Source organism: Cibotium barometz, chromosome 9 (genome assembly GCF_041138505.1).
Source record: "Cibotium barometz isolate CiBa-2024 chromosome 9, ASM4113850v1, whole genome shotgun sequence".
NCBI classification, from domain to species: Eukaryota; Viridiplantae; Streptophyta; class Polypodiopsida; order Cyatheales; family Cibotiaceae; genus Cibotium; species Cibotium barometz.
Genome location: NC_141054.1, coordinates 11,147,143 through 11,171,033, shown reverse-complemented (window position 1 = coordinate 11,171,033; position 23,891 = coordinate 11,147,143). Strand labels below are relative to the sequence as shown.

Genomic DNA, 23,891 nt, shown 5'->3' with positions numbered 1-23,891 from the left:
AGTACTTGGTCGCTATAGTGCCCATATCATGGGTCTTTCGAGGTAATGCCTTAAGGAAGTAGCGAAACCATCTCTGTGGCTAAGGACGACGAAGCTAATGACAAAAGTGTTTCTCTATTCGAGTCCAGAGAACGAGTCTGCTTGTCTCTGACCCCGGCTAGGATCCACTCTACCTCTACTCCTAGTGTTGTAAGGACCATTAGATTGATGAACCATTTGGTGAGATAACCATCTCGTTTGGACAACTCTCGATGTCACTCCTCCCACACTCAATTTGCCGGCTCGAAGAAGTTCATTCATGGGTACACCCTCATCTCTCTAACACCTCCTATGGGAGAGTGTGTTTGCATTATGAGAAAAGTCAAGTTATATATAAGGCCTCATGGGAGAGTGTGTTTGCAAAGTTAATTTATATATAAGGCCTTATATGTTCACGCACACTTAAAGTGTGGTCAAGCAAGCACCCATGTCAACTTATGGAAGAGTGTGTTTGCAAAGTTAACTTATATTCAAGGCCTTATATGTTAAGTGTGTGAACACACATACTTATAAGTGGCCTATTGCTTATTCAATACTTAATCTCCTAATATATATATAAAAAAACATTTAGGGAATTCATCCTAGCTTGCTACCACATGCTCTTGGAGTGAGAAGAATCCTCACATATATTTTGTTGGACCATTATGGGCACCCGTCCAAGCTGTAGATATAGACACCATTGCTTCGTAGCTTAATTATACTTTTGGTGTGTCCAGATGTCTTTGCTCTTTGGTGTAGGATATTAGTGGTAGCATTTGTTAATCCCAGAAATGATGGTGTAGAATATTAGTGGCAACATCCGTTAATCCTAGAAATGAACATTCATGTTATCCGTCTCTCTTTGATTGGCTAAAAGGATCCACCCCCCCTATATTCTCCAAAGAAAAAGCAATGAAAGTTCCAAGATTCTACAAATATATAAGCACTTATTGGATAGTTGGCCTCAATCATAGTAGTATGTAGCACAAATAAAAAGCAATGAAAGTTCCAAGATACTATAGATATATATAGGCACATAGAGATATGAAAAGCTCTAGACTCCCTAAAATTGGGCTCATTGGATAGTAGGCCTCAAGCATAAGATTAAACTAAGAATTTGTTTATTTTTTTTGGTGGTCACGAGCCATACCCAAATTAATCAATTTGAGGATCACGAATTTTAATTTACCTTTGTATCCGATAATTTCCTTCTTTGTGACATAGAGATCGGTTTTTCTGGCGGATCTTTTGAAGCACAGAGAGAGAGAGAGAGAAAGCACAAAAGCGTGCAGGCAAAATCTACCACAAATGGCCATGGAATCTGAGGCGAAATCCCCAACTCAGATTGCCATGGAATGCTGATGCGAAACCCTTACTGTTGCTGGATTGTTACCCTCTACGTCTGATCTCTGCCCTAACCGTGAAGACTGCAACGTCGAGATTCATCTCTGCGAGGAAGCCATGGAAGCGGCTTACACAGAGGATACAGATGGCGGATCGAGCTCTCTGCTTCAATGGCGGGCCAAGCTGTCGAGCAAGTTCCAGCATTACCTGGACAAGTCGACCCCACACACCTTGTGGCGATGGCTAGGGGCTGTTGCCGTGGCGCTCATTTACTGCATTAGGGTTTACTACCTGCAGGGCTTCTACATCGTCACATATGGACTCGGGATCTACTTGCTCAACCTCCTGATCGGCTTCCTCTCGCCGCAAGTAGACCCTGAGAGCGAAGGCCCAACCCTGCCGTCCAAAGGCACCGATGAGTTCAGGCCTTTCATACGCAGGCTTCCAGAGTTCAAGTTCTGGTAAAACTGCACATACTTACATACATCAGCGTTAGTTCTTCATTTAGTGATGCACATCAACTTCAGTTTTCTTGTCTCTGCAGTAAAATGCTTGTTTATTCATTTTGCATTGATAAACACGTACAAATATACATTTATGCATGCATTGCATGTCAGTTTCATCAGCTTCCGTTTGCTTGTCTCTGCAATTAAAACCTCGTTTCTTCATTTGTTTCTGGCATATTTCCTTGTCTTTGACGTGAATTGTAATAAAGTCCTTGTTTCTTCATTTCATAAGCATCACCTTCGATACTTGTCTCTGTAATGAATTGCAGCTTCTCCGTTCTTCGGCCATCCCATGTTTAATTCATCATTTCCTGTGTTTGTTCTTTTTCTATCATGTTTTTGGATATGAAGATTGGACTCAGCCATGATGAACACAGACGGCCACACACATGCGTGTGCACACACAGACAACCATAAACCTACTGGCTGCATGTTTACCTTAGTTTTGAACACATTAGCTCCATGTATATGTTAGGGTGGCTTCACAAACATCGGCGACCAATGAAACCCCAAAAAATCTTATCTGGCTTATCTCCAAGGTTAGCAGTTTCTTGTCTGTTCTTAGCTTCACAAACAACGAATGTACACAGTGTATCTATTTTGTTTTCATCAACAGCATGTGAAGCAGGCCAAGTGGCTAATGCAGCACATTTTGTAGAAGAGGTGATTGGTTCGATACTCTACAGTGCTCATTTTTGTGCATGGCAACATGATGACGAAGGGTTTCTTGCCGGTCATACTTTTGGTTGAAGATGGCCGTGACTGGGCTGCACGTTTGCAGACGATTGTGAATGCATATTTGCCTGGACGCTGTAGAAGGGTTAAGCTGATTGGATGCCTAGACGTACGAGCACTTGACCGGCCCTTAGTTTTTAATAATGAAAACTTTCATTGCCTCTTTATACTTATTTATTTTGTTCGTTTGGAGGATAGGACATAATGTGCTGGCTAGTGTAAATAAAAGGAATAATATTGCCAGCTAGTGGCCTTGTTGACAGTTGTAGTTCTGCTGTGTTTGTGACAATAGGGTGTCACTCCAATGGTGGGGTTCCAACGGCCAGTTAAATTGGTTGTGGCCAAGTTTGGTGCATTTAATGAAGGATGTCTTTTCTCATGCACAATCCAGCCATGGCTGATTTTAATGTGCACACCTGTGACCATAGCCCTTGCCAAGTTTTTGTGAATTACGCCAAATTCAGTTACCAAGTCCCCTGGCTATGGCGTTATCTTAAGATCAAAGAATTTGTAAATGATCAACATGACTGTGTCACCCCATGCACATGCTACAAAATCAGCCCTTTGCAGCGCACATCAAGAATTTCTCTGCACCCTTTTTGGATGGATTCCATTCTGTGGGTAGGTTTGGGCGTCTCCATTTAGTAGTCGATTATGTGCGAATTTTTTTGGAAGCTTGAAGATTAGCCTGTGTCAAGGTATGACCAGCCAATCAGAGTCGTATGTGTGTGAAAATTACTTCTGGTGAGGATAAATTTCCAGGTCTTCTATATGGGATCTTCACCTCTATCTGATTGTCGACATCGAGTGAGAAACATAGTATCCTGACAAGCTCAATCCACCTCCCCACAACTTTGATACCCGGGATATCCCACAGGTGGATTTTTCCTTGGAAAAGGGTATGCAACTATTGCTGCAACTTAATCTATGTTTTTGTGTTAATCTCTATTATCAATGTAAAGCATGCAGGGAAAGTTCCTACAAAGACAGGGTGTTGCATTAGGATTTTCAGTTTTGCTTTTTTTTTTTTTCCCAGGTCATATCAAACTTTGTAGGTCATTCCTAGTATTAGCAAGGTCAAGCATCAATTCAAGCCATCATCTAGTGCACATCACGCATCATTAGGTAGCCCCAGGAGCGGAAAGCTAGGTCTTCTTCAGGCTGCAAGTTAACGCAGTTAAAGGGCAGCTTCAGGAAGATCAAACGCATCTCAATAAGGGGGCCAAGTTTGTAACGGAACTGAAAGCGTTGATCACAGAGAACCACATCACCCATCATTAGGTAGCCCCAGGAGCGGAAAGCTAGGTCTTCTTCAGGCTGCAAGTTAACGCAGTTAAAGGGCAGCTTCAGGAAGATCAAACGCATCTCAATAAGGGGGCCAAGTTTGTAACGGAACTGAAAGCGTTGATCACAGAGAACCAAGATTTAACACACTTTAATCTTCATCAACATGAAAGAGAAAAGAGATCTGCACAGTGTACAACACTAGGGGCCAGAAAGATGGGCTGACCCCCCCCCCCCCCAAGGTAATATCAATTACCAAAAGGAGTATGCTCTAGAGTACAAACTTGCGGGTGCCCAGGGTTCACCACTGGTATGCACCCAATTATAACGGAAAAAACAAAAGCAAACAGTCCAGACCGGTTCTCACAGGGGTCACTCTCTCACCGCGAGGTCGTACAGGTCAAACCTCACCTTGTGTGTGAGTATGTCAACCTTGTAGGTGGCCCCTGTCAGAGTAGAACCCTCAATCTTCAATCTTCAATCTTCACCTGAAAAGCAAGACCTTCGCGACAAATCAGTCCCAAATCAACCCCTGTGGCATCTGCTATGCATGGGACACCTGGAAGGCACCAAGGACACCCCAGATACCTGCGAGTCGGACACTTTCTTTGCGATGAAAGGTGCTGTCCAGCCCTGAAAACCTGTTTCCAGCCCTCTCTGAATCCAAGAAAAAGGCCCTGCCTGTGTGCTTTCATTGAGAAAACCCTGGCCTTGGCCTATGTGTGGAAGAAAGAGAGAGAGAAAGATTTATTAACGTCTTCCAAAAGACCGAACTCGGCCTATGAGACAAATCAGTGTACCTGTGTGGCATCCCAACAAAATGAAAAAGTACTGAACTAAATAAAAAGCTGAATCTGGGTGTGCAATAAGTACAATGAGTGGGGGGGAGGGGATGGAGCTCTACTACTAGGAGAATGCAAAGCTATATGCATGGAGTATACAATCATGATATGCAACCTAGCTAGCTCCATCCTGTACCATACTGGGGGTATAAAATGGTATACATCAATGAAGGGGGTGTCCACAGCTCCCTGAAGAACATGCCTGGGTCTGCTCTGAAGCAAGCCAGTCGCTCCGCACCCTCTCTGTGAAACTGAGCTCTGATCTCTGTCATTTCTCTCTCTGGTATAGGCGTGGTGTCCGAAAGCCAGGTGTCCTCTGTCTCTTGTGGGCTCTGAGTGTCTGCTCTCTGGAGAGTAATTCCCTGCTGTGTAGGGGCTGGGAGTGGGATGGATCTCTGAAAAAATGTAGTAATTTGTGTCTGTCGTCCCCCCGCTGGAGTTGTCTGAGCCTATAATGATGTCTCTCTGTGACGCTGTATGTCTAGAATGAATCTCCCCAGTATGCGCTGGTCTGCTGCCTCAAAGATCTGGCGTAGGGAATGTGGCTCTCTGAATAAAATGGGATATCTCTCTCTGATGGCTGTATATGCTTTGCATCTGCATACATAATGCTCCTCACTCTCCACCTCCTCTCTGCACAATTTGCATACCCTCTCCTCTCGGGGGATCCGTGCTGCTCTGCCAGTCTCGATCTCCAATCGATGTGATGAAACTCTAAGCTGACCAATAGCCACTCGGGAGCCGTGTGGTAAAAAGCCCTCCATATATCTAGGCCTCTCTATAAATCCATCATCAGTGATACTCATGAAGTGATCTCTGTAGTATAGCATCTTTGGTGGAAGAGGCTGTCAGAATATGCAGCGGAAATGATATCCAAACTTGGGTAGACAAGAGCAAGTAGACTGCAGAAAATAATCAGCACAAGAAACACTGAGAGATGTGTGTAAACTCTTCTCTATACACAAGATCCCGAAGATACTGAATGAGAAAGTGGAGGAGGATGGGGGGCAATATATACAAGCCCATGAGGGCAGTCGGCCAGCTCTAAAAGGGGCCCACGACTGAATAAATGTCCACGACTGCTGATATTAGCAGTCGGCCAGCATCTGATGCCCCATGCCTGCCCACGACTGAATAAATGTCCACGACTGCTGGTATTAGCAGTCGGCCAGCATCTGATGCCCCCTCTCAGCTCCTGGCTGTGTAACCAACCCCAGGGAGCTGGAGTGCCGCCTGAGCGTAGCCTGAGGTAGAGACTTCGTGAAGAGGTCCGCCGCATTGTCCTCCGTCGAACAATAAAGTAGCAAGATGTCACTCGCCAAGATCTTCTCACGAACAAAGTGATACTGTATCTCTATATGCTTGGTCCGGGCATGGAAAACCGGGTTCCGAGCAATAGCTATACAACTCTGGTTATCACACTGGATGACTGTGGGCTCCCTCTGTGGAAACCCCATCTCGCCTAGCAGCCTCCGCAGCCATACAACCTCACAAGCAGCACCACAAGCAGCCCGATACTCTGCCTCTGTCGAAGAAAGGGCAATAGTCGGCTGCTTCTTGCTGCTCCAAGAAACCGCTCCTGAGCCGAGGGTAAAAGTGTATCCTGAAGTAGATCTCCTCGTGTCTGGATCTCCTCCCCAATCTGAGTCACTCCAACCTTGGAGCTTGACTCCATTCCCTCCTGTGTAAAAGAGTCCCAGATCCTTCGTACTCTGCAGATACCGCAAGATCCTCAATCCTGCGTCCCAATGAGTCTTCAATGGCGTCTGCATAAAAGAGCTCAACAGCCCCACGGAGAAGCTCAAGTCCAATCTGGTGTTCAGCAACCAGATCAATGAACCAACCAACTTCCGGTACTGCGAGGCATCAACTGGCTCACAAGGATCTGTAACGGTTAACTTTGTGTTCGGGTCCATCGGCGAAGTAATAGGCTTGCAGTTCTCCATCCCAAAGGCCTCAAGCAACTCATGAACATACCGCTGCTGAGAGACGAAAAACCCCCTCTGGGTCTGCCAGATCTCCAATCCCAAGAAGAAGTGGAGTAAGCCTAAGTCGGTCATCTCAAACTCCTTTGACAAGGCAGCCTTCGTCACTCCAATGTGCTCCACATGACCGCCGGTGAGAATGAGATCATCCACATAAAGGATGATGAGTGTGACCATTCCGCGTTCCCGAAAGAGATACAGGTTCGGATCTGCAACCGATCTCTGGAATCCAGTCCGAATAAAGAAGGAATCAATCTTCTGATTCCAAGCCCTCGGAGCCTGCTTAAGACCATACAAGGCCTTACGTAACCTAACCATCCCTTCCGATCCTGGAACAATAAAGCCTGGAGGCTGCTCAACGTACACCTCCTCCTGCAGGTCACCATTAAGGAACGCTGATTTTACATCCATCTGGTACACGGGCCATCTGTGAGAAGAAGCAAGGGCAAGAACGGTCCGAATCGTGGTCATCCGCGCTGTCGGTGCAAAGGTATCCTCGTAGTCGATGCTTGGCCGCTGAGCATAACCCTTAGCCACGAGCCTGGCTTTGTGTTTGTCCACTGACCCATCAGCCGCGTACTTGGTCTTAAAGACCCATTTGACACCAATGACTGACCGCTTCGACGGCCTCGGTACCAACTCCCAAGTGTTGTTCTTCTCGATGGCGTCAAGTTCCACCTGCATGGCTTTCCTCCAAGTATCCTGTGAAAGGGCTTCCTTTACGGAAGTGGGCTCTTTATCCCGCATGATACGAGACATAAGAGCATAGTTCACCTGAAGAAGCTCCGCTGTGTTGCTTTTATCTCGAACTCGATGTGATCTTCGAGGGCCGTCCTCTGTGGTCCACTCGGAGGGTAGCTCCGTGACACCTGACTCCCGAAGGGTGTCCATCAACCACCTAGGTACTCGAACAGATCGTGGAGCCTCCTGTGGTCGCGGGGGCTCAACTCCAGCTGCGGGCTCAACATCCTGTGATGACTGAGGTGGATCAACTGGAGTGGTAGACTGGGAATCATCATCAGACTCCTCTGGATCTCCAAGAAGTGGCGGCTCCTCGACAGTGGATGCTGGAACATGCTCGTCAAAGACCACATCCCGGCTGACAATAATCTCGTTCCTCTCTGGATCATACAACCTGTATCCCTTGGAAAGAGAGTTATACCCCACAAATACCAGCTTGCGGGACTTGGAGTCAAGCTTCCCCCTCTGCTTCTTCGGAATATGTACATACGCGTCACTCCCAAAGACACGGAAGTGCGAGACATCGGGTTTCTTGCCAAAATATGCCTCAAACGGAGTCATATGCGGTACAGAAGTCGTCGGAGAGCGGTTAATGGTATGGACAGCTGTTGCCACAGCCTCACCCCAAAGTGGACGAGGAAGATCTCGATGCTCCAGCATGGTCCTCGCCATCTCCACCACAGTCCTGTTCTTACGTTCAACAACTCCATTCTCCGAAGGCGATCCGGTATTGGCCAATTCCCTCTTGATGCCATGATCTGCACAAAACCGAAAGAATACAGTCGAGGAGAATTCCCCTCCTTTGTCAGCCCTGAGAGTCTTGACCTGAAATCCAGACTCTTTCTCCACCATCACGTGCCAATCCTTGAACCGAGCAAAAGCCTGGTCCTTCTATGAAAGAAAGTAGACCCACGTGAATATGGTACAATCATCAACAAGCAGCATGAAGTAGAGAGATCCTCCCAAGGATGGTATCTGCTGTGGTCCACACAAGTCAGTGTGAATCAACTCCAAAGGTTTCGAAGCCCGCCTGGAAGCCTGCTTCGGAAAGGATTCCCTGTGCTGCTTACCACGTATGCAAGAACTGCAGCGTCCTTGCCTACTACCAACATCTGGCAAGCCAACCACCATCTGGTCCCGGAAGGCGCGCCGCAAAGCATCCACATTTAAGTGGCCAAAACGAAAGTGCCACAAGTCTCCGACCTGAGAGCCTGTCAGTGAGGAGAGTGCAGAGAGTTTGTAGATACTGTTCTCCACACCACCTTCCCAAACAACTTTGCCTGTCTCACGGTCCCTTAGAGCAACTGAATGCTCCTCAAATTCCACCCGAAAGCCAGTCTTGCATACCTCATGCACTGACAAGAGATGAAAGCCCAGAGCAGGGACATAAAGAACACGGGAAGCATGCTTGCCCCCCTTGCCGTCGGGAATGATCTCCATCCGGCCCTCACTATGAATCGGGATAGTGGAGTTATCGCCAATAAAGATACGACCTGACTGCCGTTTCAGATCCAGGAAGAAGTCACGGGATGGAGTCATGTGCCTGGAAGCACCACTGTCAAGAATCCATTCCTGAGTATCCTTTGCGGTGAAGCCAACTGCCTCCTCGCTCGAAGACGATGAATCATCGGAGTCCACCATCTCCAAGTGCACAAATGCCGGAGTCTTCGCACCTGAGGCTGAGGACTCAGCACTCTTCCCTGTCCGCTTAGGGCACTTCCTCCAGTAGTGGCCTTTCTCGCCACAATCATTACAAGATCTTTCGGCCTTCAGCTTCTCTCGTTCTGGATCAGGCTTCTTCTCGGAAGACTTATCTAGTGAAGCCTTCCCTTTGCCCTTGTTGGTATTACGGCCTTTCGACCGTTGGCCAGTTAAGGCCTCCGAACCTCCGCCGTGAGGAGGGTTCGTGAAACGTTCCTCCTGGTCCAGGACCATTGGCACAAGCTCCTCCCAAGTAATGGTGCTGAGCCTGCCACTAGTGATCAACGAGGAATAGAAAGCGGAATACTGACCAGGCAAGTGGGAAAGTAACGTGATGGCCATATCTTCGGACGATATCTCTTTCCCAGCTTGAAGGACTTCCTGCTGAAGGGCCTGCAGCTTGTTAATGTGTTCCCGCATCGTCGAAGACTTTGCAGGGTTCATAACCCGCATCTGCACTTCCAAGGATATCCGCTTCATGGGTGACACCCTGTTGTACAAAGAAGCCAAGTGCTCCCAAATGCCTCTCGCTAGCGTCATGTGCTTCACATGGTTGATCACCTGTGGTGTGCAATTGAGGAATATAAACGACCGGACCCTGGCGTTGACACGGTCCCACATTTGTGCCTGTGCCTCTCGGTCCTTCCTCGTCGATAAAACCTCCCCTTCCTCAGCTTCCGGCCTTGGCACCCCTTTGATAATAAAATCAGCAAGATCATATGACTCCAGAACTGACTCCATCATGACCTTCCAGATGCCATAATTGGACCCGTCCAACTGCCGATCCACTGGGAACGTGGGGAGAGTCGGAATCTTCACGTGCTTCTCAGCCATCTCGAGTAAATCCGCCATCTCGGAGAGTAACCTGAAAGGGTGGGTGGGTGGGAAAAATCTGAAAATCAGAAAATATGCAAGTGGCTGTCCAGCCCCTCTGCCCGCCTTCCTCTTGCACCTTCACTTCCCGTTCAGCCCGAAACAGTCCACCGATCAGCAACCTGTTGCTCCCCCTCTTGCTCAGAAAAACGCCCAAGATCTCCTAGAGCCTAGGGCTCTGATACCATGTCAGAATATGCAGCGGAAATGATATCCAAACTTGGGTAGACAAGAGCAAGTAGACTGCAGAAAATAATCAGCACAAGAAACACTGAGAGATGTGTGTAAACTCTTCTCTATACACAAGATCCCGAAGATACTGAATGAGAAAGTGGAGGAGGATGGGGGGCAATATATACAAGCCCATGAGGGCAGTCGGCCAGCTCTAAAAGGGGCCCACGACTGAATAAATGTCCACGACTGCTGATATTAGCAGTCGGCCAGCATCTGATGCCCCATGCCTGCACAGAACAAGTCGGCCAGCACTCAGATAGCCCACGACTGATACAGATGCAGTCGGCCAGCTTCAGAGTGCTCCTGGCATCACCTGGCAGCCCTCCAGCCACTAGAAAAAAAATGGGAAAAATAGGGAAAAAATACGGGGAGTGTGGAAAAATGATATACGGGCGGGCACACCCACAACAGAGGCCCTGGTGTATACAAATAGACAGGAGATGACTTCTAACAGAGGCTGTGTAGGCGGTATCCATGTCTCTCGTGTATAGAGCTGCCATAGGTCCTGTCTCAATACTCTGTTCCTCTCACTATGAGAGAGACGGATATGTGGTGCATCCCTGTCATACTAAAATGGTGGTAGATGATCCATGTCTAGGCCATGCTGTGAGAACCAATGTGTGACCTGTGCATACCATGATCCTCTGTCTCCTGCCTCAGCCAGTTGTCTAGATGCCTCAAAAGCTCTGTATGACAATCTGTCCTGTGGCATCTCTCTGAATCTGTCTAGCAGGCATATAGTCTGGACTATGGCCTCTACCATCATAGGAGGCGCAGCAAACTCTGCTCGGATAATGTCATGAGGTACTGACAGTTTGCTGCGTATCATGCGTGCCATCATGAGGGCCTGTGGTCTCTCTATCTGTGTCCACCAATGGGTAGCAAGGCCTGGCGCCCATACCGCTGCTCCATACATCAGTGCCGGTGTGACTAATGTGTCAAATAGCCACCCCTTCGTTCGGGGCTCCTGAAAATGCGCCTAGTGGCACTGTCTCTCTAGCATAGCCAATGTTGCATATCCCCGTGTCAATCTAGCTCTGGTTGCTAAACCCATGGTGAAGCGCGTGGTTGCTGCAGAGAAGGTAACCCCTAGGTACACGTATGATGTCACCACCTCCACCTGGCCTCCTGCGAGAGTGAATGTCAGTTGACTCCTGCCCTGTCTCGATGTATGAAAGACCATAACCTTGGTTTTTGTAACTTGCGGCGGGTGCCCTGGGAACTAGGGCCTTTTACACACTTGTTGATACCATCAATGCATGTTAACAACTTAAACATGGCCACAGCCTTAACACATATCCATCATCACTTTGCATAAAACATAAAGCTGCACAAAACATCCACAAATGCTGAAAATGGAGCTTGCACGTGTGACACCGCATAGAGGCCGGAATGGGCCGACCCCTCCCCTTGGAGTATTTTATTACCCAAGGAGAATAATATCATGTACAAGCTTTGAGGGCCTTACTCTCCCCACGGGAGATGCCGGATTATCCCTCTACAAATGCCATAACACAGTCCAACACAAGGCTACCAAGCCGGAACATAGGTTGTAGAAATGCTGAGCCAATAATATAATCCATATACCTCCGTGTGGGTACTGATTCTTTCCCAAAAACCACAGGTCTTCATGCAATAGAGCTGGTACAGCAAGTACAACTCTCCATTCAGTCGGTATAGCAGGTACAATGGTTGGTACAACTGGTACGGTGGTTGGTATAGCCGGCAGGTACAGTAGCTGGTATAGCAAGTATAGCAAGTACAAATGTTGGTGCAACAAGTACAATGACTAGAAATCATAATAAATGATTAAATACCCTTGCCTTCAGTATTTCTTCGCGATGGAAGCCTCCAAAACAGTCCCCAACAGCCGGTATTCTTCATGGGCAGCCTTCAAGAGAGAGAGAAAGAGAGTAGCCATCATTAGGGCAGCCTTCAACGGTGGTAGAGGCTAGTGTGCAGCAAGAGAGCCTCTATTAACGAAGAGAGAGGGCTCCAATTTATAGATTTGGGCCTCCCATGAGCTAAAATGGCAAGAGAAGGCTACGATGACAAGTGGAGAGCCACACAATAGCTGAAGTGACAAGTGTGAGGCCACTTGTCTCACTTTGATCCACTTTCTAACAAATGTGAGGCCACTTGTCTCACTTTGGTCCACCTCCTTGCCACATGTCCCAATCTAAGAGATGGGTCCTTCCATAAACTTTATCTCTAAAAATATCCCAACTGGTAGACATTCTGTCATAGGCACTTTGCCAACTCTTGGTATCTGCTCAATTCCAGATGTAATGACGCGAACAGAATTTCCATCGGAGTCGGGTCAAAAATAGCAACTCTCCTAAATTTTAGGAGTGTGGTCCTTTGTATTCTAGGATAATCCCCCATTCCCAAAGCCTGTACTTTCCAAATATTTAAACATCCTGGAGTCCACCAGACCCCTTTCAGATTGGGAAATGTCCAGGCTGGTGACATCCTCCCCAGCTTCTTAAAAGTTGTTCGTAACTTTAAGCTTTAAGCCATATATTCAAGATATAATCATGTTCCATCGAGTCGGCGAGACGAGACAGTCTCAAAAATCCAATATAACTGAAGAATCCATGTCCCAAAGAAATGGGCGAGACTAAATAAGTCTCCATAATACCAATATCAAAATCATGTCCCAAGATAAATGGGCGAGACAAAAAACAGTCCCATTAGTCCAGATATCATAATCATGTCCCAAGTAAATGGGCGAGACAAATCAGTCCCATAAGTCCAGATATCATAATCCATGTCCCAAGTAATTGGGCGAGACAAAACAGTCCCATAAGTCCAGATATCATAATCCATGTCCCAAGTAAATGGGCGAGACAAAATAAGTCTCCTGCCAACAAGACATCGGTCCACATGACCGTTGGCATAGACATAAGTCCCGTCATGTCCACTTTACCACTTGCACTCCGTGTTGGTACTCTGACCACACACCTTGGATGAGAGGTGGGCTCAAGTAACAAGATAAAACAATCACTCTCACAGGCATAGATAACCTGGTGTTCCATAAGCATTTCTGCTACACATAGTTTATAGGCATTTCGGCCACACCAATAGTTTGTAGGCATTTCGGCCACCAACTCACACTACCCTCTCAAGTGTCCATGTTCCCTTCCATTTGCTCTCTATTGTTCCACCCACACATGGTAGAAACAATCTTCAAGAGAGCACGTAGGACAAGAGAACACTACACAGGGTATGTTGTGCTTGTCACTACCCTTTGAAGTGCCCATGTTCCCTTCCATCTGCTCTCTATTGTTCCACCCTCACATGGTAGAAACAAACTTCAAGAGAGCACGTAGGACAAGAGAACACTACACAGGGTATGTGAATCATGAGTTTCATAAGTCCAATGCATCCCAAATAAAGGGAGCCAAAAGGAATAATCCATCCCAGTAAAAGGGAGTCATAAACATAATCCATAAACCTGAGGATGGATCCAAATCCCTAGAAAAGAAGTCCAAGAATCCATAGACCTGTATACCATAATCCTTGTATACTATAACTCTTACCACATACTTTGTGCTAACCACACACCTTGGAGTAGAGGTGGACTTTATCCATAAAAGCATCATATCCATGAGATATCCAAAGATTTCTTCTCTATAAACTCAGACAGATTCGTCCATAGAACTTGCTTGTAAAGCCCAATATCTACATAAATCTCGTCCAAGAAAGAAATCTCCATAGATATAATCCATCCCAATAAAGGGAGCCATAAACAATGTTTCCCTGAAACCATCTCAAGGCAAACACCACCACCTTTCTCCTTGCATGGCTATACAAGGGTTAGTGAACATCAAAAACACTTCATAGTAAATAGCAAAAGCACCAACTTTGCAAACTCAAAGTATACTTAGCTTTTTTTTGCAGGTTGGTCATGAAGCCAAAAGAAATATCTCCTCACCATATCCTCCAGATATCCGGAGATATATCTTCATATAGCTTGCTTGTAAGCTTGATAATATAATCCACAATATCCATATAGAAAGAGTGCTAAATGTATGCACATAAAGCCAACTCCATACTTCCAAGATACATTTTGTGAATTCATAAATCCTTAGATCAACAAGCTGTCTACAGCTCATGCTCTTGCTTCATAGGCTATGAAGTGGCTGGCCATGCTTAATAGCAATGATGGTAAGTGTGGTCCCCACTTGAGACCTTTTCTCTTCCTTATTGATAAAAGGAAGCCTCCGCTTCCAAGGAAGTCTATGCTCTGATACCAATGTAACTCGCGGCGGGTGCCCGAGGGACTAGGGCCTTTTACACACTTGTTGATACCATCAATGCATGTTAAAACACTTAAACATGGCCACAGCCTTAACACATATCCATCATCACTTTGCATAAAACATAAAGCTGGACAAAACATCCACAAATGCTGAAAATGGAGCTTGCACGTGTGACACCGCATAGAGGCCGGAATGGGCCACCCCCCCCCCCCCCCGGAGTATTTTATTACCCAAGGAGAATAATATCATGTACAAGCTTTGAGGGCCTTACTCTCCCCACGGGAGATGCCGGATTATCCCTATACAAATGCCATAACACAGCCCAACACAAGGCTACCAATCCGGAACATAGGCTATAGAAATGCCGAGCCAACAATATAATCCATATACCTCCGTGTGGGTACTGATTCTTCCCCAAAAACCACGGGTCTTCATGCAATAGAGCTGGTACAGCAAGTACAACTCTCCATTCAGTCGGTACAGCAGGTACAATGGCTGGTACAGCCGGTACGGTGGTTGGTACAACAGGTACAGCAAGTACAAATGTTGGTACAGCAGGTACAATGACTAGTACAATAGGTACAGTGGTTGGTACAGCCGGTATGGTGGCTGGTACAGCAGGTACAACAAGTACAAATGCTGGTGCAACAAGTACAATGGCTAGAAATCATAATAAATGATTAAATACCCTTGCCTTCAGTATTTCTTTGCGATGGAAGCCTCCAAAACAGTCCCCAACAGCCGGTATTCTTCATGGGCAGCCTTCAAGAGAGAGAGAAAGAGAGTAGCCATCATTAGGGCAGCCTTCAACGGTGGTAGAGGCTAGTGTGTAGCAAGAGAGCCTCTATTAACGAAGAGAGAGGGCTCCAATTTATAGATTTGGGCCTCCCATGAGCTAAAATGGCAAGAGAAGGCTACGATGACAAGTGGAGAGCCACACAATAGCTGAAGTGACAAGTGTGAGGCCACTTGTCTCACTTTGATCCACTTTCTAACAAATGTGAGGCCACTTGTCTCACTTTGGTCCACCTCCGTGCCACATGTCCCAATCTAAGAGATGGGTCCTTCCATAAACTTATCTCTAAAAATATCCCAACTGGTAGACATTCTGTCATAGGCACTTTGCCAACTCTTGGTATCTGCTCAATTCCAGATGTAATGACGCGAACAGAATTTCCATCGGAGTCGGGCCAAAAATAGCAACTCTCCTAAATTTTAGGAGTGTGGTCCTTTGTATTCTAGGATAATCCCCCATTCCCAAAGCTTGTACTTTCCAAATATTTAAACATCCTGGAGTCCACCAGACCCCTTTCAGACTGGGAAATGGCTGGTGACAGTTTTCCCAAGGTTCACAATAAGACCCCTCTGTGTGCCGAAATCATTGAGTGCATGTAGATGTTGCGGTAGACCTCCTGGAGACTCAGACACTAATACAATATCATCAGCATAAAGCATAATATGTACTGAGGTACCTGCTAGATCAACTCCATCTCGGCCTCCCCGTGTAATGAAGTCAGCCACCTCATCAATGTATAACCCAAATAGCGTGGGGGAAAGTGGGCATCCTTGCTTCACACCAATGGTGCTAGCAATAGTCTTGGACATACCTCCTCGGCATCTGACTCGCTCGAAAACCTGCTCATATAATGCATAGATGCCCCATGTCATATCTGCTGGTATGCCAAGAGACTGCAGGCGCTAAAAGAGCCTCTCTCGTGGTACTGTGTCAAATGCCTTGCGGAAATCCACAAAGCAGCAATAGAGCTTTCTCTTCCTCACTCTGGCCTGATCAATCATACATCTCAAAGTGAATACATGGTCAGTGGTAGAGAAAGCTCTCCTGAAGCCTGCCTGTCCTGATTAGCGTAAACCTGCTCGCTCAGCATATAAGCTAAGCACACTGCACCATAGAGTTTGGCCAACACGTGGCCAACCATAACCGTCTTGTAGTTGCTCGGATCGAGCATATCCCCTGTTTTCTAGATCGGCACAATCCGCAGGCAAACCCTCTGCTAGTGCCCTGTTAAACAGGTGTGCAAGAAAAGGAGCCAAAGAATCTACTGCATATATGAGATGCTCACCGTGTAGGCCCATATGGTCGGCGGCCCGTTCATGCTGTAGGCGGCGGATAGCTTCCTTTACCATCGAGTGGGTAAAGAAGCTAGCTGTGGTAGGTCGAGGCTCCTGTGGCTGAGGTATAGGTGGTTGCTGTGGGGCGTGGTATAGGCCCTCTGCATATGTGTGCCATGTCTGTGGGTTTGCAATGGGTGTCGGTGTTCGGGGCTCTCTGAAGTGCCGCCATGAGATAGGGCTATCTCTACTCATGAAGAAATGGAAGATCTCTAGCTCTTGTATCTTTGCGAAGGCCCGCCTTTTGCGGCGAGTAAGTCTCCTCATCTCTCTCCTCGACTCCTGCTCTGTGATGGCTCCCAAGGCTCTCTATATGCGGAGCCGTGAGTATAGGGCTCTGCACTCGTCATCATACCATCTGTTCTGGGGCATAGTCTCGGATCTCGCAGGCTCTCCTGAGTGGACACGATGTGGGAAGCTCTGTAATGCAGCTGTGTGTAGGAGTGATGCCAGTTGGGCTGTAATGGTATCCATAGGTGCCAGGGGATCCATGAGTAGGAGCCCATCCTCTACTCTGCCAGTGTATATGTCTGCCATGTCATGTGTGAAGTAGATGGTAGTGTGTGGCGTCGGTATTTGGGGGGCTGGTGATACCGGTGATCCGGCTAGTGAAAATGCCAAGTATGTATGATCTGCCCCAATAGGACGAGGTGGGATGGAGAATGAGGTGACAAGCTGTGATGCCTCCAAAGACCCCATAATGTAGTCTACCACTGTGCCTCCGGTCCGTGTATGACCCCCATGTGGGAAGCATGTCAGCCCTCCTGATCCCGGCCATTGTAGCATCCCGTTATAAATAACGAGACGATGCCTGGCTCCCAACTCTAGTAAGTGGTCCCCATAATGTCCTTTGTCTTGTCTGGTCCAGTGTCCTCTGATGCGCGACTAGCCCCTATCTCCTCTGGATCCACAGGGTGGAGGATCTCCATGTATAGTCATACACCTCACACTGTCTACTCTGTGTGTGGGCATTGAAGTCACCCGTAAGAAATACTTCCCCTAGTGTAGAATAATATAAGAGAGAGAGAACACCAAAAAACATGCCAAATGGCTGTTATGACCAGAAAATCAGCAAGCGATAAGCTCTGTAGCATGCGCTTGCATGAAGAGAAGTGCCAGAAAGTGTAATAGTTCCAGCAACCAACAAAAACAGCAAGCAAGGATGACCCAATGATGGATGATGAAGATTCTGACTGCACAAACAGGCCTCTTGAGTGAGTACAATTCAGACTGGCACAATCTTTAAAAAAGAAGCCACCCACGACCATAACACATGCTCTTATATGGGAAGCTTATGCATGACATCTCTATGATACCGCAACCACATGTGCCCGCCTCACCGTAGGCATTCTCTTCAACACCACCAACGTCACCACCGCCCTATTAAAGCTGCATAATGGTTGGGCTTACGACCATGAGGATCTTTGTGCAGTACACTTCACACATGGGTATAACATCCTAGCTCCCTTCGTGCAGAATACTTAAAAAGAGACTTGTGTGAAGGCTTCCCCTGTTATTCAACGAAGGAAACAATATGTTAATAGGAATGCAACTTTTAGGGGGAGAGGGTCTGTGCCAATCAGAAGTTATGCTTCTATATATAGAAAAATAAACAGTTCCACTACATTATGCGATGGGGCTTCTCTGAAGGACACTGGATGCCAAAGGCTCGAAGTCGAACTCGTCTGCAGGTAGCCAGTGCTGCTGAACAGAGTATCCATGATGCAACCCTCTGAACTCAGCTAAGCGGCTTGCAGGTGGTATTGAGGGTGACCATGGACTGGTCTGCTGCTTGAAATTCTACACAGAAGGGTGATTGCTTATAAAACTGGCTTGATAAGCTGCTGAGCAATTTGTTCAGAAGGGGGGTAAAACTTTAGGATGCTTGGCAGGAAGGGGCCAGGATCAAATGGCATGCAAAATGAGGTATTTTTGCAAGTCGTTGTCTTGAAAAACCCCGCGCGATGAGTCGCGATCTGCTTTTTCACTGAAGATAGAGCTCTTTTTTTAATAAAATTGCCAAAAATACCTGAAAGTCACTTATAACTGTTTTTTCTCTCTTAAATGGCCCAAACTTGATAATTCCATGCACAATCTGGGTGCCCGTGTCCTGTGACCCTTCCAGATGGTAGCCCCCCCCATCATAGTGCCCAACAGGGGGATTTGGTTGTCTTGGGACATCTCCAACCCTGCGGTCGTGTGAATCTGTCTTCATGAACCTTAGTAACATGACTTAAAATAATAAATTAGAATTGGGAAATACACTTACCACCTGCAAAATCCATACGACCACCTGTTAGTCCCAAACAAGTGTGCAGCTCACGTGTCCACAGGGGTACCTAGGTGTCCCCAGTCCCATGGACAACACACGCAGTAAAATCAGGCATTGTCCATGCAGTCCAAACAAGTCTCACAAAGTGAAATAAAATCATTCATGCACATGCATGCATTGAAGATTGGAAAAATTCCCCATCAACTCCTTTGTACTCCAAAAATTCATTACAGGTCATAGGTATAAATACCTGTCCAGACCATAGATATGTACAGGCCCAAGTAGAAACACATGTAAAGACCTTGAATGAATATTGGCCCCAGGGCACAAGCATTTGTACAGTCCATGAATAAATATTGGCCCCAGGGCACAAGCACTTGTACAGACCATGAATCTAGGACCCAACACTACAGTGTTTGGACAGACCACATTCGAAAAATAATCCTGTCATGTCCCTGTTCTCAAAGTGGCATATGCTACCACAGGATCCATACACATGTCCAAGATTAACATAAGAAGCTCCGCAAAATTAGGGATTGGTGACATTTCCCCTGGCTTCTAAACGGTTGTCCGCAACTTGAATGCTTCAAGATAAGCTTTCAAAAGATCTGGATAATCCTGAAAATACTCCTCATCCATTGCTGAGCAATTCTTGAACTTCACAAGGTATCTGCATACGAACTTGCCTCCTGCTCCTTATGAAAAACAATATGCTCTGGTTGCAATACCTTCTCAAGCTTATCCACTTCTGGTTGATCTTCCACAACGGGTTCTATAGGAGGCGGCCCCACATAAGGCCTCAACAAACTCACATGAAAAGCATTGTGAATTTTCCAGTGGTCGGGTAAAACAAGCCTGAAAGCCACTTCATTGATCTTTTGTAAGATTTGAAAAGGTCCATAGTACTGGGTTATGCTCTCCTTCCTTGCTTGGCCTCTTCCTCAATCGTGCTTTCTGAAATTTCAGCAATACCCAATCACCCTCTTTGAAATCCACCTTTCGCCTATGTTTGTCTGCAGCCTTCTTATACTTAGCGTGAGGTCTCTCTATGGCTGTCCAAACTTGTGCAAAAGCAGTTTCCAAGTCCGTGATATATTGATCTGCTGCAAAGATCTCATCCTTAGTTCTCAAAATAGGCGGAAGTACCACCTTGCCATAAATAGCCTCAAACGCTGCTTTTCCTGTAGAACTATGCACCGTATTGTTATATGCAAACTCAACCAAAGGCAAATACTTTTCCCAAGATGCTTTTTGCTCAGAAACATAACACTTGAGTAAATCAAGTATTGCCAGGTTAGCAATTTCATTGTCCATCCGTCTGTGGATGAGAGGTTGAAGAAAAATTCAGCTGCGTTACCATGTTATCAAATAAAGCCCTCCAAAAGAGACTTGTGATCTTGGGATCCCCGTCTCCCACAATTGATTTGGGCATACCATGATATTTGAACGCCTGTGTCAAGAATAATCTAGCCATATGCTCTAGCTTTATGTTCTTCTTCACGGGAATAAAATGTGCTTGCTTGCTAAATCAGTCAACCATAGTCCAAATAGCATCATTCCCAAAAGTAGACTTCGGTAAATCCATGGCAATGCTTTCCCAAGGTTCATTAGGAACTGGTAAAGGCTGAAGTAATCCAGGTGGTTTTTGCTCGTCAAACTTAACCTTTTGACAAACTAAACATTTCCTTACATAATCCTTAATATCCTTGCGAAGCTGTGGCCAAAAAAATATTGCTCCAAAGCGTGTAGTAGCCAAGATACCTCTCTGTCCTGCATAAGGAGGAGCACATCCCAAGAAGAACATCACACCCAGAAAGTAGTGCAATCAAAAAGTCTTCACGATCCAAGTATCCCTATATCTGCATACGGATCTTTCCAATCATTGGGGTTACTTGGACATCCTTGCCCTCAAAGGCTACGTCTGCATGAATCTCCATACCCATCTCCTCGGGTTTGAACCCAGGTGCACTAGCCATCTGCATCGAAATAAAATTGTCTGGAGAAACATCGTCAAACAGAACAAGGCATTTTGATATTTCAATTTATCCCAAGCCTTGATGTAGATATATATGATAAATGTGTACAACCTGAGTATTCCAACTTAAATATCATAAGAATGCCTCACTTCACTTCTAACATTTCTAAAATAACTAAATATGGTGTTGTCTCTTCTCAGTTATTCAGATTCTCTCGTATTTGTTGAAACAAGTTTGCTTTTATTACTCAAGTTTGCCAACTCATCATTTTGCTTGTGCAAAAGGATTATTGCTTTAAAAAGGTTTTAAGCAAATCGAAGTAGATATATCTTTGAGATTTCTGCTTTTGGAATGTTTAAGATTATAAGCAATAAGTTTCACAAAAATGGGGAGCTTAAAAGTCCATTTTCTATTTAGATAATTTTAGCTCTTAGTTGTTATTTATCATTGCTTCTAGTCTTGCTTAATCATTGCTTTAATAGGGAAGTGATTTGTTTTTGCTAGTCTAGTTGTAAGTGCCAGCCGTCATCATGGCTAAGTCTGCCCTTCACCTTCGGAGAAATGATAGAAACTCAGCTCATTGGTCTCTGTATAAAAATTGTGTCCTCTTGGTTGGGACAAATTTTTTATATGTAAACCTGCACCTACTCTGGGGTGCTGACGACGTGAGTAGGGATGTCGTAGCACCTAGTCCATGCTATGCATGATGAAGTTGATGATCTTATACTTCATGACTGGACAATCTTTGAGGTAAAGTTCACACTTTTTGTATTCTTGGCTTTACTTGTTTTGTTTTAGTGAATTAGTCATTTAAAGTTGGTTTTTGCTAATTAGTTTTTTTTTTTTCCGAGAAAAGATCCTTTCATTAGTTATGTAAAAACGCCCGTAGGGCTACAAAAGATCTCTCCTGCTCCTAAGAGAGAGAAGAGCAGTGAATACATCATGGCAGCCCGGGAGACTCTCCCTAGGTGCTGCAAAATACAAGCATCAGTATAAAGAACTGAGTGGCTAAATCATACAATAGGGGGGGGGAAGAGCCAAACAGGTGGCCTGTAGTGCCAACGGGGGGATCCCGTGTGTAGGGTGTAGAACGGGCCGCAGCGCCAAGTGGTGTGAAAGGCCTGGCGCCGTAAGATCGCCTCATCCGAGTCTCCCCGGATGCGGTCGTACTGTCCTCGCAGGGTGTGGATCAACTCCTGCCAAATCCCCCGAACAGTCTCTGCTGGTGGCTCTAATCTCCCCTCGAAGGCCGTAAAGCACCGGGCCCTCCAGGTGAACCAGATGGTGAGGCTGCTGAGGAGCTCCCATCGTAAATCCCTCTCCTGTGTCCAGCTGGCGGACGAGAAATCCGGTGCCGGAACCAGGCGAGGCTGGCCCCTAATAAATCTGATGGCCTGACTGCCCTGCTCCATCTCATAGCCCATAGCAGGCCCTGACGAAGTCGACCAAGCAGCGGCACCCCACGTAAACATACCCTCTGGAGAGAGGGGGGCCAGAATACGCAGCATCCGCAGCCAAATCTGCTGTGCGTGAGGGCAGTCCCAAAGGCAATGTCTCTGTGTCTCCATAGGGTGGCCGCATTGGACGCAGGCCGCCGGAAGACCGCTGTAAACAAGCCAAGTGCCAACTGCTGAGCCCCTGTGGGCGACCAGCCACTGAAAAGCCGAGATCCTGCGGGCCTGTCGACTAGCCCAGAGCCGAGCCCAGAAATCCTCCAGGAACTCCTGTGAGAGTCCCTGTAATCGCCAATGCCCCGCTGCCGCTGGAGAAACCGTCCTCCTCGCCGTCAAAATATGCCGTCCCAGCCGAACAGTATACTGGAAAAAGGTGATCTCTGTGGCCTCAAGGGATGCATAAGGATCATGCCACTCGTACTCCCCGGGGTCCCACTGTAGCCGGGCCAAGGGGCGCGCTGCATATGCCCATATGCGCCAATCCGGGAGCACATCAGCAGGGTCGGGGTCAATATGCCACTTCCGAGAAGCGGCAGCCACTACCCTGATCCTCTGAAAGGTGCACTCTGCAACCAAAGGCGACTCCACCTCCACTCTCTGGAGTCTGCCCTCATCCTGAATCTCATAGTAGAGGCATCTGCCATCCTCAGTGCTAGCTCTGACAGCAATCAGGATCTCCAACTGTGTAAAGGCTCCCATCCACCGTGGGGCCACTGGCTCGAGAGGTGTGAACCACTCCTCTGTAAGTGCCTCCTGAATATCATCCCTCATAATCAACCCCCCTCTGAAGTGACTCAGCCTCTCCACCTGGATCTCCTCTGGTAGACTGCAGAAAGCCTGCCAGTCGCCAAAACTACGAGCTGGGCCTGCCGCTAAAGGTCCCCAGGCTAGACAAGGCCGAGAACCCAGCATATGACCCTGCTCCGTACGAACCGCTGGGCTCTAGATGAGCGGCTGCCTGGCCCGCTCCTCAACACAAGAAGGAGGCCGCTGAGAGAGCCCCGGTCTCAGCAGCTCCCAAGCTCTCAGGATACTCAAAGCAAATCTGTCCTCCCATCCTCTACTGAGGCCTGTCCTCCTCATCTCTATGAAGATCCAGCGAATCTCTGGTGCCCAAGTACCCCCTGCTGGGGGCGCCCGAGCCTGCAGCCGCTGCATGAGGAGCTCTTTCCAAGGCTCAGCGCCTGGAAGCAAACCCCGAACAATAAGCTTCCCCAATAAGGCTCTACTCTGATCGACTGGATCTATAATGCCCAAACCGCCCTGAGCCAGCGGAAGTGTAATAACTGCCCATGCAACCTTTGCCCGAGCTGGCTGACCGTCCCGCCCAGACCACAGAAAGTTCGTGATCAGCCTCTGTACCTGGCTGATGCAAGAGCTCGAGAAAATCCAGCAAGACGTAATGTACCACATGGTCGCTAACAGCACCTGATTTGCCACCACCACCCTCCCAGCCAAGGATAGTCGAGCTGTACTCCAATACAATAGCTTCTTCCGAATGCTCAGAAGAAGCGGGGCAATCTGCTGCTCA

The 23,891-nt window shown here is 47.0% G+C and overlaps 1 protein-coding gene across 2 annotated transcripts in view; it reads left to right on the top strand.

Annotated features, from left to right (window-relative positions):
• Positions 1–1,036: 1,036 nt before the first annotated feature.
• The window catches only part of LOC147635263 (protein RER1A-like), a 35,651-nt gene continuing 12,796 nt past the window's right edge, over positions 1,037–23,891 (top strand). The window contains exon 1 of one of the 2 annotated variants that reach the window (XM_086802488.1): positions 1,037–1,823. In XM_086802488.1, coding sequence (XP_086658614.1) covers positions 1,480–1,823 — 344 coding nt within the window. In that variant the 5' untranslated portion in view covers positions 1,037–1,479. The remainder of the gene's footprint in view (positions 1,824–23,891) is intronic. The other variant, XM_086802487.1, reaches the window with a different exon arrangement.